Source organism: Haliotis cracherodii, unplaced genomic scaffold, assembly GCF_022045235.1.
Source record: "Haliotis cracherodii isolate W230 unplaced genomic scaffold, xgHalCrac1.p SCAF_39, whole genome shotgun sequence".
In the NCBI taxonomy this organism is placed as follows: domain Eukaryota; kingdom Metazoa; phylum Mollusca; class Gastropoda; order Lepetellida; family Haliotidae; genus Haliotis; species Haliotis cracherodii.
Genome location: NW_027266296.1, coordinates 1,629,948 through 1,645,931, shown reverse-complemented (window position 1 = coordinate 1,645,931; position 15,984 = coordinate 1,629,948). Strand labels below are relative to the sequence as shown.

At 41.4% G+C, this 15,984-nt stretch overlaps 1 protein-coding gene across 1 annotated transcript; it reads right to left on the bottom strand.

The window, feature by feature from the left end:
- Positions 1-690: 690 nt before the first annotated feature.
- Positions 691-14,771, bottom strand: LOC139478122 (uncharacterized). Its single transcript, XM_071260446.1, has 5 exons — positions 14,738-14,771; positions 13,723-14,014; positions 11,340-12,913; positions 3,622-3,913; positions 691-2,793 (listed from the first exon to the last, which is right to left on the bottom strand). The coding sequence occupies exons 2-5, from the start codon at positions 14,012-14,014 to the stop codon at positions 1,136-1,138; spliced, it is 3,816 nt and encodes a 1,271-aa protein (XP_071116547.1). The 5' UTR covers positions 14,738-14,771; the 3' UTR covers positions 691-1,135.
- Between the last annotated feature and the right edge of the window lie 1,213 nt (positions 14,772-15,984).

Sequence of the window (15,984 nt, the reverse complement as noted above, 5' to 3'; positions counted from 1 at the left end):
ATGGGCTTCACACATTGTACCCATGTGGGGAATCGAACCCTGGTATTTGGCGTGACGAGCGAACGCTTCAACCACTAGGCAACCCCACTGTCCTGTTACTGCATACCGACTCAATGTTTTTATTCTCTGACCTCAGTGAGTGAGTGAGTGAAATGGGTTTACCGTCGCTTTCAACAACGAACTCTGGCTCCTTAAACGGCTGATCGCTCCATGCCTTTCATAACATTATGATTTGTTTTGCCTAACGCTAATGGTTATCAGGAATTATTTCACCTCTTGGTTTCGAACGTAGAAGAATATTTCTAAACAGTTACTAAAAGACTACAGATCGTGAAATAAGAAATTTGAAATACATACTTTATGATAAGACGTGCATCATGCAAAGACTATTTCAAATAGCCCTATCACATGGAATCCTTGATCGGGGTTTATTGGAAACATGAAGATTGGAAGCAGTTTGTGATTGAAATGTAGTATAAAACTTGATATCAAATTGATCCACGAACGCGGATCTTCAATTTCTTGATATCTTGAGGGACTCATATTAACACAAAAGTCTGTTACTTCTGAACAAGATTAAAAGAAGTGTGCACAGAACTTTATTATTCTTTTAAGCTACTAAAAATAGCATTTCACCCTCATAAACAACAAGAATAAATAGACTAATCCAAGTAATTTTCATGTAAAAGAATTATAAACATTTACAACCGAGTGCAATGATTCTATGTAAACATAGCTGTAACATAAATTCTAAGCTAAAGTTAAAGGTGATATGCACTGATACAAATAAGTGAGGATATATTGATCAACACTGTCACACTATGTGTTAGTTATACTCGGCCACATTGTATATATTTATACTCAATCACACTATATATCATTTACACAGAGTCAGGTTATGTATTAGTTATGTTCAAACCATATATTAGTTCTACTCAAACTATGTATTAGTTATACTCAGTCACACAAAATATGACACCGGGAAGATCTGACACTGGTCACATGGGTCCAAGTCAACACTGAGTTGATGATCTGTCAACACCACGTCAGTCAATCTGCAGTTTGGAGGTGGTTGTAAATGTAGGTAGTTATCATAACGTCAGATGGAATGATCAGTTGATTATGAATCAGTGGTCTATACTGTGTTACTACTACTGAATACTTTGATTTCACTTGAGATGTGATTACAAACATACACACGGCCACGTCCATCTACACAAACTCCGCACGGGTACAAGACACCGTCATCTTCAGTAAGGAAGTTTCTAACAAACTCTCCCGATTCAGTCAGATGAACAACTTTAGGTTGAGAATCAGCAAACAGGATGTCGCCTGTGCTGGTACTTGTGATGCCCCGCGTATATGTCACTGTTGTGTCTCCTGTCGGGGTGTAGGTGAACACAACGTCCCCTTCAGGTGTCAGGCACAGGACAAACCTGGGATTGCTGTCCGACACAAGGATGTTTCCTGTTCTGGTGGTACAAAGAAAGAGGGGATTTTGTAGGATGGTCTTTCCACTACGGACTGGACAGATTGACTTCAGCACGTGTCCCGTCATATCCAGAATATCCACGCTGGGGGGAAACTGGACACTTGCTGCGAGTGTTGATTGTGTCAGAGACGTTATACCCCGGTACTGTTTGTTGGTTGTGATGGTTGACAGCAGCACCAGGTCAGGGTTCACTTCAACTGTTACAATCTGTCTGGTATCTGGCACAGTGACAGCTACCTGGTTGTGTTCCAACTTTGTTATACCCAAAGGACCACTACTCAGACTGAGCACGCTGTGACCTGGCTGTTTTGTCGTGGTGTAGAAGGACTTCACACTCTTGTTGTTGTAGTCTGTGACTACCACTGTGTCTGTGCCATTCACCACCAGAGTCGTCACGTCAAACGGGCATGCTGTATTTTCATCTCCTGCAACTGTGATGTTAATGGTGTTCTGTAAGCCATGAGTAACCTTCAGGTCCAGCACACCCTCATATTGGATATCTATCTCACCCAGCTGTAGATCGTCCAGTGCTCTACTCAGCTGATGCGTGTCCTGTCTGAACATGATCCTGGCTATTCTCCCATCATCCTTCAGGACTGCGTCTCCGACAGCATCCACATCACCGACCTCACATCCTTGATACATCTCATACACATCCATGTCAAACTCAGATTGTAGAGTCTGGTCTATCAGTTCAACCTGTTGTCGGTACATCTGTACTGATATTTCCCCTGACTTAATGTCGGCTGTCAGTTGTCCAATGTGCTTTTCTGAGACTTCTCTCAGTTCGTCTAGGAGTTTGTTTTCCTTGAGAGTGATCTTCTCTCTCGCTTTGTTACCTGACGACTTGATCTCGGATTCCATTTGAGCATACCGATCTTTTTCAGAGATGACATTTGATTTACCTGTATCGACTTTTACTTTCATTTGGATTTGTTTCTTTATTATTTTGTTCTTCTCATTCAACAGTTGTGACTTTAAAGCAGGTAATTCCGACTCAAGTGTGACAACCGAGTCACATTTCCTGTGATAGATAATACAACAGGTTTGACAGGTGACTTTCTTACAATCTTTGCATAGGAACTCGATGCACTGATTCTTGTGTTCTTTACACATGAACTTTCGTTTCCTGGTGATAATAACCTCGCTTGACAGGTCAATTGTGTCATGATGGCGAGTGGATGAGATGCGTCTGTGTACACTCTCGCATACGTCACACAATGCGTCATCGCAAATAGAGCACCACACAGAGGCTGGAATTGTCTCCCCTTCGCGTTGACAGCACGCGCAATTTTTCGTATCTAAACAAAATAAAAAAGATTGATAAAAACACAGCTGGCAATGTAGCACTGAGTGTGTACTGGTATATCACAATGTATAAATCTAGTGGTACTGAGTGAAGGTGATATGTTTATTGTTGTTAATACATATTATTGGTATATACAGAATCTCACCGCACGTCTTTTGATATCAAATCTATCAACACGAGTTGATAAAAGTGGAAAAAACTCTGAGACGTTTTCAGTTTGAAGACAACAGTTATAAGCAGTGTCCTCAGTGTAAAAAAGCCCTGCTAACAGTTTCAGAGCCATGAGTGATGTCATTTGATTGTGGCGTCATGGCAACCAATAACGTGACAATGGGCTGCAAAGAATTGTGATGCAATTTCATTGCAGTGATATCTACACTATAGATATCGCTTGATCTCACCCGAGCCATATCTCCTGTGGGAGCCAGTTTTGGATGATAAAACATATTTCACACCATCATAAAATCACACATTAATGCTACACCTGTCAACAGATACAAGCATATGTACATGATGGACTTTAAGAGCGTTTTGCCGGCAACTTTACATACATGAAAATAATCTTTTTTGTCTGTAACATCTTCCTTTACAAAGGCCAGCGTGTCTACATGTCGTATTTGGATGACTACAAACTGTATACAGCGACTAAAGCGAAACAATTGTTACATTACCAGATTGAGTATTCATAATATTGGTCCTGTTTCTATTACTTCTACAGTATTTGTTACAGTGAAATAACTCAGAGCGCAATGGGATTGGGAGAATAACATTAAGGACATTGATTTGGACAAACTGTTGACACAATGTAGTTTGTATCTACCTTTAGATCCGGGGCCAAATGAATCTAAGAGACCCTGGATGACAAAGCTTGGCTTGACATCATCCGCCCACTCCTCCAATGGTTTCTCGGGGGAAGACACTTTCGTCATTTTGCTGCAGAATGGACACAGGAGAGACTTGGCACTGATGGCTTCTGGTCTGGTTTTGGTGTAGTTGACCACACATTTCCGACAGAAGGTGTGATAACATACAAGGGTGCATGGATTGTCAAACACCTCTGTGCATATGGTGCATGTTAGAAAATTTTCCTCTAGTTTCTGGGACGTCGCCATCTGCCAACAGATAGAGAGACGCACGTGTAATGCCACATCATATCTTAAATGAGAGTCAATGATCATTTCAAATTTGTGAAAATATTCCATATAAAATTCCCCAAACGTTTTCACCCGCAACCACAGTTGACACATTTAGCTGATGTAGACGCCGTCGCACCTGTGTATCCAACTCATATTTTCAACAGGTAACGACAAAGAATTTGCTAGATGCATTCATCCAAGGACTGAATATATTCAGTTGTAATATCTCCAGGCCACAGTCGCTATAACAGGTACACGGACGTTTATTGTCGCGTGTTATATGCACTGACCTAGATATCGCCTCTCATTTGCATAACGAAAGTAGACTAGCTGTTATCAATAGCCCCCAGCCAACACAATGCATCACCACTACAGCCATTATACATACTTACTGTCTTAAAACCGTACGACATATAGATATGATAGACATACTACACCCTCTGGAGTCAGTGTATCGTTAACAGACAAACGTGCGTGAGATCAGTCGCATGTACATAACGGAAGTAGACTTGGCAACACAGGGGTGGGAATGGCACGAACGCTAAACACATCGCCACGACTGAATTATCAGCTGACTATTACTTCACAGCCTGTCGATACATTACTGAGTAACGACGTCGCTTAACTCGGCCATTGAGATCATTGTTAGCCTTGTAGTGTACATAACATTTGGCAAATATCACCAGCATGTCAACTTACCTTCACTTCCTTGATCCCACCAGGCGGTGTAGAGGGAGATTGCACACCGTGATGAATGGCCACTGCTAGTGACCTGTTACCAGCTGCTACAGCGCAAGTGATCTTCACTCGATTTACTTTTGCTCGTTTTCATCAGAAGAGAAATATATTTATCCGAAAAAGATGGGAAAACTTGAGTCTTGTTTGGAAATATATACAAAACACTCCAGATAAGCACCTTGCTTAAATATAACTTTAGAGACTTTAGGGTGTCACGTGACTCATTCACGCGTTGAAAAGTCGAGCAACACCATCATGCACATTTAGTTCGGTCGTTGCTTACAATATGTCTGTCATTTCTTACCAAAATACGATTACAAATCTAAATTTAGTGCTTTAAAAAATGTATAACCTGAAGCTGTCTATTCTCCCAAGCTCTATGCCAATGATCGACTTTCTCGTGTAACAGTAACTTTGTGCTGATAGCGATCAAAATAGATTTTGTGTTGACATCAGCACACACAGGAAAGAAGTGATGTTTTCCTGCTTTGAACGTAACAGTAGCAATGGCCAGGGGGTCGGGTTTACCTCAAAACTTATTGGATGTTTGGCAGTGAAGATTTCATTGTGTGATAACAGCCCAAACAGGATATTAGGGCTATGTTGTAGAAGCAGTAAGGGATTCGATGGGGATTATCAGGACCTGGTGTCACCTAGCTGATTGTGTTAAGGCCATCCCAGACCAGGCAACCAACTTGAGTAGACGATGTCATGTCGACATTGACTGGCTGCCTTGAATATATTTCTTGCTTACTTTTCTAGCGTGACCTGGAATGGGAAGCCACATAGTTTGTTTGTTGTTTAATGCCACTCTCGGCGATAATCATACCTGAAATGTGTTCTTTAATACTAAGATGCAGTGAAAATTATCAAAATAAATCATCCATTGCGCCATACTTGACTCTGCCAATCGTCAGTGTGCCAGGTATTTAGTCTTCCTGTCTAGGAATCAGATGGCTTACACACTAGGGCCGGGTCGGGTAACTCGGGTACTCGGGTCGGGTGGGCACTGACAAGGACCCTGATACCAACAGGACTACACGTACCCGTGGTTAGTCACTGGATATGTAGATTAATGAGAAAAAATCACTGCTACAACTCCATGGTTATCTACAAGTATATGTTCACACATCATTCTGACTATACACTCATTCCTTCTTTATATGTTTTGAGTAAAGATACAGCTTCAGTCAACTCCAGTGTATACATGACCAGACCCTTTTGTACATGTACCTAAATATATTTTGCAAGTGGTCCAGTAAAACAATTTCTATTCGGCCATTTTGTAACTCTTGACGCTGCGGGTATCCGGGTAGGGTTGGGTAATAGGGGGTCGGGTACCAGTGTAGTAAATGTGGACTTGTCCAAACCCTTTTACACACCACAATGAACACACATGCAAGTATCATGATACATATCGGATCGCGAGCAAGGTACATATATGTGTATAGGTATATGTATTGGATTGCACAGTCCTTTGACCCAGCCCTAATGATCAGAGGATGCTTGCATGTAAATGTTAGTTTACAAGTTCCTCTCTGCTTCTTATTGCATACAGTCAAACACCGTTGTGTCCAACATTGAAGTTTCGACGTAAAACTATTTCTTCTTTATTCACCTTTTACGATTGTGTCGATCCTCGGATAATTCGAATTATTTACGTAGGCTCCTTCAACTTCGACACAATGGTATTGCACTATATATTCAAACCCACTGTCAGCCTTAAACAGAGAGGGGCGGTGGGATAGCTTAGTGGTTTAAGCTCTCGCTCGCAATACCGAAAGCTCGGGTTCGATTCCCTATGTTGGTACAATGTGTGAAGCCCATTTCTGGTGTCCCCGCTGTGATATTGCTGGAATATTGGTAAATGATGTAAAAACATACCGTTCAAAACATACTCACTCACTGACTTAAACAGACAACCTTATATATCTTGGTTACTTGTCAGATATATAAATACAACGAATCTTAAAGAATCATCAAGAATAAACCACTTGACTATTCTTCTGTGTGCCTACTGAACGTATATTCATCGATCCAGAAACCTGAATAACATATTTTATCAATTTCAGTTAAACTTAAGAATACAGCTTATGTCACTTCTAATTACAAATTAGATGATGATTTATACTCAGTATTCAGTATGTTATGTGTTTGATTGTGATACTTTATCATATATACCAGGTTATAACGGTTTCTTCATTTTGTTTATGTGAAAAATGTGGGACCCATGCTTTTCAGGTTGTAATGTCATCATTTGCCAAGCAGTAATCTTTGTTTCTGTGTCAAGATGATTCTGACAAGTACTCAACACCAGTACTGTCCCACATTGTGAAACCACACATGTCAACGGATATCTGATGCTGTATTATTCACATTTACTACGAACTGTGCAAACTATTTTTGTGTCATCGTTTTCAAATACAACGCCCCATTCCTGGTGTCCCCTTTGATGACATTGCTGGAATATTAGTAAAAGTGGCGTAAAATATACTCTCTCACTCACTCTCTCAAATGATACGTGATATGTTTGCAAATACTCAAACAAATATTATTATGACTGATTTGAAATAACAACTAAACAACGTTGTTCCTTTTTCATTTGTGTGGTTCACGGATGTCCAAGGAAAGGTAAGGTGCGCATCTGCTGTGAAGAAACATGTGATCGTGGATTCCAACACCAGATTCCCCCTGAATATGTTTCGTGGTTTGTTAGCGCCACATCCGTGCTCGTGGCTTTCACCACGTCCAGGACCAGCCTACTTTTGGACTTTCCTCCCATATCGCGCTGCCAGCGCCACGACAGCGCATACCCTGACCCAGTGGAAACCAACACGTACCACCTCCGCCGTCCACAACGACAGAGATCCCGCGCCCACTGGCAAAGAAACTCTTCCAAGAACACGTTAGTCCTGCATCACAGTAGGGGCTGTTTCAATCCATCGGCCCGAACAGTATTGATACCAAGCTATACGACCCGTGAAGATCCCGGTGGAGAATAGGTCTTCAGCAACCCATGCTTGCCGTAATAGGCGATTAACGGGATCGGATGGTCAGGCTTGCTGACTTGCTTGATGCATGCCATGAATGTCGTATCCCACTTGCGTAGATCGATGCTCATGATGTTAATTACTCGATTGTCATACAAAGCAGATTCCATTTGGCTCAAGAGTCACAATAGCCTTGAAAAGTATATGAATGGCCCACTGAAAATCAGTGATGACACCAAGTGTTCGCGAAGGGATATGCATGTTCTGCCACTCACACAGAAGCATGGCCAAACGTCTGAACATGATTATCCTTCTACATATGACCTTCACCCACCCTCAATACATATGACCTTCACCCACCCACAATACATATAAACTTCACCCACCCTCAATACATATGACCTTCACCCACCCTCAATACATATGACCTTCACCCACCCTCAATACATATGACCTTCACCCACCCTCAATACATATAAACTTCACCAACCCTCAATACATATGACCTTCACCCACCCTCAATACATATGACCTTCACCCACCCTCAATACATATGACCTTCACCCACCCTCAATACATATAAACTTCACCCACCCTCAATACATATGACCTTCACCCACCCTCAATACATATGACTTTCACCCATCCTCAATACATATGACCTTCACCCACCCTCTATACATATGACTTTCACCCATCCTCAAAACATATGACCTTCACCCACCCTCTATACATATGACTTTCACCCATCCTCAAAACATATGACCTTCAGTGAACAGATCTTTGTAACATAACTCGATGAATAGATCCTTATAAAATAACTTTGTACCTTTTGTCTTCTGTGAATGCGATTTTAAAACTCGTCACTGTCCATTGCTTGCATTGAACAAGCTGTATTGGCAGTTGCACAAATTGGGTGTAACATATATATCTCGTGTTTACAGTGTCAGGTATAAACTTCACAATTAAGTATCTGATAACTTTGCCTAAAGGTAAATAGATTCGCGTACGGGAGTGCAAAATTCAAGCGTTACTCAAGAATACACAACGTTTCGTTTTAACACGTTCAGTGTTACTGTATCGGCCTTTGTTTTCGTGGTATTGGTTTTCCACGACAAAAAAACAAACGCACATTGAATTAATTCATCAATATTTGTCAGAATTTTGCACATTGCGATACAAGAGTCATGAATAGACGGTAATTTGGTTGTGCATACGCAGCCAGAGGGTAATTACAAGCGTGGAAATTCGCCAAAACGAAAACCACGTCACCACTGCACAAAACAACGCAGGGTTGTCCTCTTTGTCTGGACGATTGCACAACAGCAAACACATGCCGCCACTGGATGAAGCAGACAGATACAACGCCATCGTTCGCCTGAAAATCAAAGTAGACCATAGAGACGGCGTTTCGTCTACCTTCAAGCACCAAGCACCACTGTCTGGACAAAACAATGGAAATATCCTGAAAAGCGACTAGCAATGAAGTAGTGAGTGTGATTTCATATTTAAATAATTATCCAGTTGCACTAGGGATGGGCGATGTTGATGCTTTTCTTCACATTAAGTATCAGTATAAGATATTTCAAAACATCACTAAATCAAGCAAGCAAGCAATAATTACAAGTCTACTAGTGTATGGATTGTGGACTTGAAGAGTATCAAAGTAGTGGGGGTGTAGAGTTCTACATGTTGAAGTCGAAACACGAACGAAATAATGTAAATAAAATGACGTCATTAAGGCAAATAAGACTGCCATGGCGACAGCGTTAACTGTCGGAATGCAACCATTACTGAGATCCTATCAAACAAAACCGACTTCATCACCCTAGATATTTTTGAGAGCTCAAACAATCGTATTCACCGGTAATGTAAAGTTGCAAATGACAAAATCAACATATAGTCGAAACCCGTTATCACGTACTCCTTGGCATGAGATACATAGTTCCATTAGTCAAAGGTTTGATACCTACGACTCAATCTTTTCATCCTCTAACCTAGGCATCAGTTAGTGAGTGACTGGGGTTATACGCCGCTTTTCACAGCGAATTCCGGCTAATTAGAACCATGCCCCTGATAACCTTATTATTTGTTCTGCCTGTTAAAAGGAACAATTTCAGCTCTTGGCTTCGAACGTAGTTGTATACTTCTAAACTGAAAGACAAAAGATCATGAAATAAGACACTGGAATTAGATTCACACACTTAACTGCGAACAGACACATTCAGTAATGAGAATTATATCTGGAATAAACTGTGTTGAAATAGTCCGAAAACATGTGAAGCTTTGTAGAGTTTATAATTGGGGGTGAGGTGAAATGGGGTTCAACGTCGCGTTCAAGATTGTTGCACTTATATGGCGACGTGTGTGTGTGTGTATTTGTGCGTGCGTGCGCGTGTGTGTATGTGTCTGTGTATGTGAATGTGTAGCCGCATCTTACTCTTCCGGACTATTGTCGATGTTATAGCCCAGCCCACTAATATATCATGCCTCATTTCAACATTAATACATCAGACACAGAATACCGACCGAGCCGACCATTCCTTGTTTTAGAACTATAAAACCTAGTGCCAGGCAGGGTAACAACAAGAACCATCTTTTTACGTCTTTTTTTACGTCTTTTCAATCGGCAGGGGATCGAACCCCGAGACATTCCGCTCTTCGGGCCGACGCTCTATCAACTAGACCAAGGAAGCGATCCTTATTATTGGAGTGTGTATGTGTTTTTACGCCGCTTTTAGCAATATTCCAGCAATATCACGGTGGGGACACCAGAAATGGGCTTCAAACATTGTACCCATGTGGGGAATCGAACCCTGGTATTCGGCGTGACGAGCGAACGCTGCAACCACTAGGCAACCCCACTGTCCTGTTACTGCATACCGACTCAATGTTTTTATTCTCTGACCTCAGTGAGTGAGTGAGTGAAATGGGTTTACCGAAATTTGAAATATATACTCCATGATAAGAAGTGCATCATGCAAAGACTTTTTAAAATAGCCCTATCACATGGGATGCTTGATCCGTGTTTATTGAAAACATGTAGATTGGAAGCAGTCTGAGATGTACTATGAAACTTGATATCAAACTGAACACAGATCTTCAATTTCTTGATATCGTGAGGGACTCATATTCACACAAAAGTCTGTTACTCCTGAACAAGATTGAAAGAAGTGTGTCACCTGCACGGAATTTGATTATTCTTTAAAGCGACTAAAAATAGCAATTTATCAACATCAACAAAAGATATAAATAGACAAATCCAAGTAATTTTCATGTAAAAGAATTATGAATATTTACAACGGAGTGCAATGATGCTATGTACACATAGCTGTAACATAAATTCTAAGCTAAAGTTAAAGGTGATTTGCACTGACACAAATAATTGAGGATATATTGATCAATACAGTCACACGATGTGTTAGTTATATTCAGTCACACACAATATGACACGGGAAGTCCAAGTCAACACTGAGCTGATGATCTGTCAACACCACGTCAGTCAATCTGCAGCATGGATGTGGTGGTAAATGTAGGTAGTTATCATAACTTCAGATGGAATGATCAGTTGATTATGAATCAGTGGTCTATACCGTGTTACTACTACTGAATACTTTGATTTCACCTGAGTTGTAATTACAAACATACACATGGCCACGTCCATCTACACAAACTCCGCACGGAGTGTAGACACCGTCATCTGCAATAAGGAAGTGTCTAACAAAGTGTCCTGACTCAGTCAGATGAACAACATTATGTTGAGAATTGTCAGCAACCAGGATGTCGCCTGTGCTGGTACTTGTGATGCCCCGCAGACCTGTCAGTGTTGTGTCTCCTGTCGAGGGGTAGGTGAACACAACGTCCCCTTCTGGTGTCAGGCACAGGACACACATTGAACTGTAGTCCGACACAAGGATGTTTCCTGTTCTGGTGGTACAAAGAAAGTTGGGATATTGTAGCATGTTCTTTCCACTATGGACTGGATTGATTGACCTCAGCACGTGTCCTGTCATATCCAGAATATCCACACAGGGGGAAGACGGGACACTTGCTGCGAGTGTTGATTGTGTCAGAGACGTTATACCCCAGTACTGTTTGTTGGTTGTGATGGTTGACAGCAGCACCAGGTCAGGGTTGACTTCAACTCTTACAATCTGTCTGGTATCTGGCACAGTGACCGCCACCTGGTTGTGTTTCAACTTTGTTATACCAAACGGACTACTACTCAGGCTGAGCTTGCTGTGACCTGGCTGTTTTGTCTTTGTGTAGAAGGACTTCACACTCTCGTTGTTGATGTCTGTGACTACCACTGTGTCTGTGCCATTCACCACCAGAGCCGTCACGTCAATGGGCTTTGCAGCCTTTCTATCTCCTGCAACTCTCATGTTAATGGTGTCATGTAACACAGGAGTCGCCTTCAGGTCCAGCACACCCTTATACTGGATGTCTATCTCACCCAGCTGTAGATCATCCAGTGCTCTACTCAGCTGATCCGTGTCCTGTCTGAACATGATCCTGGCTATTCTTCCCTTCTCCTTCAGGACTGCGTCTCCGACAGCATCCACATCACCGACCTCACATCCCTGATACATGTCATACAAATCCATGTCACGATCAGCTAGTAGAGTCTGGTCTATCAGTTCAACCTGTTGTCGGTACATATGTACTGATATTTCCCCTGACTTAATGTCGGCTGTCAGTTGTCCAATGTGCTTTTCCGAGACTTCTCTCAGTTCGTCTAGGAGTTTGTTTTCCTTGAGAGTGATCTTCTCCCTCGCTTTGTTACCGGACGACTTGATCTCGGATTCCATTTGAGCATACCGATCTTTTTCAGAGATGACATTTGATTTACCTGTATCGACTCTTACTTTCATTTGGATTTGTTTCTTCATTATGTGTTCCTTCTCATTCAACAGTTGGGATTTTAAAGCAGGTAATTCCGACTCTAGTGTGACAACTGAGTCACATTTCCTGTGATAGATAACACAACAGGTGTGACAAGTGGCTTTCTTGCAATCTTTGCACAGGAATTTGATGCATTCATCCTTGTGTTCATTACACATGACTTTTCGTTTCCTGATGGTAGTGACCTCACTAGAAAGGTCAAGTACGTCATGGTGACGAGTGGCTGGAAAACGTCTGTGTGCCTTTGCACATGACTTGCAGAGTGCGTCATCGCATATAGAGCACCACACATTGGCTGGAGTTGTCTCCCCTTCTGCTTGACAGCACGTACAATTTTTCGTTTCTAAATGAAAAAAGGAAAGGGTGATAAAAATGTACCACTAAATGCGGGCAACTAAGGTTTTGTTGGTATATCTCTATGTATACATCTAGTGGTACTGAGTGAAGGTGATGTTTATTATTGTTGATACATATTATTGGTATATATAGAATCTCACCCGAGTGTCTTTTAATATCAAATATATCAACACGAGTTGAAAATTTCAGTTTGTAGACAACAGTAATAAGCAGTGTCTTAAGTGTTAAAAGGTACTGCTAACGGCTTCAGTAGCAGAGCCATTAGTTATGTCATTTGATTGTGGCGTCATGGTAGCCAATAAGGTCACAATGGTTTGCAAAGAATTGTGATGCAATTTCATTGTCGTGATATTTACAAAGTAGATATCGCTTGATCTCACCCGAGCCATATCTCCCGTGGGGGCCAGTTTGGGGTGATAAAACATATTTCACACCATCATAAAATCACACAATAATGCTAGACCAGTCAACAGATACAAGTATATATATATGATGGACTCAAAGAGCGTTTTGTCTGTATCTTTAAGTTTTTTTGAAAATAATCTTTTTTGTCTGTAACGTCTTGTACAAAGGCAATGGTGTCTGCATGACGTATTTGGATGACTACAAACTTTATACAGCGACTGAAGCGAAACAACTGTTACACAACCAGATTGAGTATTGATTGTATTCGTCCTGTTTCTATTACTTCTACAGTATATGAAACAGTGAAATGACACAGAGCCAAATGGGAATGGGAGAATAACATTTAGGACATAATGGGAAAACTGTTGACACAATGCAGATTGTATCTACCTTTACATCCGGGACCAAACGAATCCAAGAGTCCCTGGATGACAAAACTTGGCTTGACGTCATCCGCCCACGCCTCCACTGGTTTCTCAGGGGAAGACACTTTCGTCATTTTGCTGCAGAATGGACACAGGAGAGACTTGGCACTGATGGCTTCTGGTCTGGTTTTGGTATAGTTGACGACACATTTCCGACAGAAGGTGTGATAACACACAAGGGTGCATGGATTGTCAAACACCTCTGTGCATATAGTGCATGTGAGAAAATGTTCTTCCAGTTTCTGGGACGTCGCCATCTACCAACAGATAGAGAGACGCACGTGTAATGCCAGATCATATCTTAAATGAGAGTCAATGGTCATTTTAAATTTGTGAAAATACTCCATATAAAAACACCAAAATGTTTTCACCGGCAACCACAGTTGACACATTTAGCTGATGTAGACGCCGTCGCACCTGTGTATCCAACTCATATTTTCAACAGGTTACGACAAAGAATTTGCTAGATGTATTAATCCAAGGACTGAATATATTCAGTTGTTATATCTCCAGCCCACAGTCGCTATAACAGGTGCACGGACGTTTATTGTCGCGTATGATATGCACTGACCCAGATATCGGCTCTCATTTGCATAACGAAAGTAGACTAGCTGTTATCAAAAGCCCAGAGCCCACACAATGCAACACACCTACAGCCATTATTAATCCTTACTGTCTTAAAACCGTACGACATATAGATATGATAGACACACTTCATCCTCTGGAGTCAGTGTATCGTTAACAGACAAATTTTCGTGAGATCAGTCGCATGTACATAACGAAAGTAGACTTGGCAACACAGGGGTGGGAATGGCACGAACGCTAAACACATCGCCACGACTGAATTATCAGCTGACTATTACTTTAAAGACTGTCGATACATTACTGAGTAACGACGTCGCTTAACTCGGCCATTGAGATCAGTGTTAGGCTTGTAGTGTTCATAAAATTTGGCAAATATCACCCGCGTGTCAACTTACCTTCACTTCCTTGATCCAACCCAGGCGGTGTAGAGGGAGATTACACACCGTGATGAATGGCCACTGTTAGTGACATGTTACCAGCTGCTACAGCGCACGTGATAGCGACTCGTTTTACTTTTGCTCGTTTTCATCAGAAATATATTTAACGGAAAAGGATGGTAAAACTTGAGTCTTGCTGGGAAATATATACAAAACACTCCAGATAAGCACCTTGCTTAAATATTACTTTACAGAAGAGACGCAGGGGTGTCTCGTGACTCTTTCACGCGTTGAAAAGCCCAGCAACACCATCATGCACATTTAGTTTGGTCGTTGCTTACAATATGTCTGTCATTTCTTACCAAAATACTATCTAAGACCTAATTTAACGCTTTAAAAAATGTATAACCTGATTTAATAGCGAAATCCATGGTTCACAGATAAGCATGTGCAGATTGGATTTGTGGAATATCATTTGTCTCATTCAGTTTGCAGAGGAAAAAAATGATCAAATATTTCATATTGATGGTGTGTGTGTGCCTGACGACCTGTAGCGCGGCGTGTGTATGCGTGCAGAGTAACGGTATTCAATTGAAGTCGTCTATTCTTCCACGCTGTTTGACCATGAGTGACATTCTCGTGTAACAGTAACTTTGTGCTGATACTGATAAAAATAGATTTTGTGTTGATATCAGCACACACAGGAAAGAAGTGATGTTTTCCTGCCTTGAACGTAACAATAGCATTTGCTTGGGGATAGGGTTTACCTCAAAACTTATTAGATAATTGGCAGTGAAGATTTCATTGTGTGATAACAGCCCAAACAGGAATTTATGGCTATGATGTAGTAAAAGTAAGGTATTCGATGGAATTATGAGGACCTGGTGTCACCTGGCTGATTGTGTGTTTAGGCCACCCCAGACACTTGAGTCATGTCGACATTGCCTGGCTACATTGAATAGATTTCTTGCTTCTTTTCTAACGTGACCTGAGTGGGAAGCCTGCAAAGTGGTATTCCACCACTTGTGACTAGCGTCCGCTTCTGAATGAGGACAACTATTCTCAAAGAGTATTTAAGTCCGATATCATGTCGACATTTACTGGCTACATGTAAGATCTTGAATAGCTCTAACATGACTTGAGTTGGAAGCTTTCCAGCTATGTAATCCCCAGCCAGGAAGTTGGACAGGGGATATAGGAACGGAGTTCGTCTGTCCATCCGCTTCTCAATCAATCTTTATTTCAAGTACTGAAAAGGCCATAGG

What these genes read in the sequence shown, in the direction of transcription:
- LOC139478122 (XM_071260446.1), bottom strand. Translation starts at nt 14,014, where the DNA reads ATGGCGACGTCCCAGAAACTGGAAGAACATTTTCTCACATGCACTATA. An exon ending in GTTTGGTCCCGGATGTAAAG is followed by an intron (nt 12,914 to 13,722) that starts GTAGATACAATC and finishes TTTTTCATTTAG; the next exon opens with AAACGAAAAATTGTACGTGC. An exon ending in GTGTCTACACTCCGTGCGGA is followed by an intron (nt 3,914 to 11,339) that starts GTTTGTGTAGAT and finishes ATCTGTTGGCAG; the next exon opens with ATGGCGACGTCCCAGAAACT.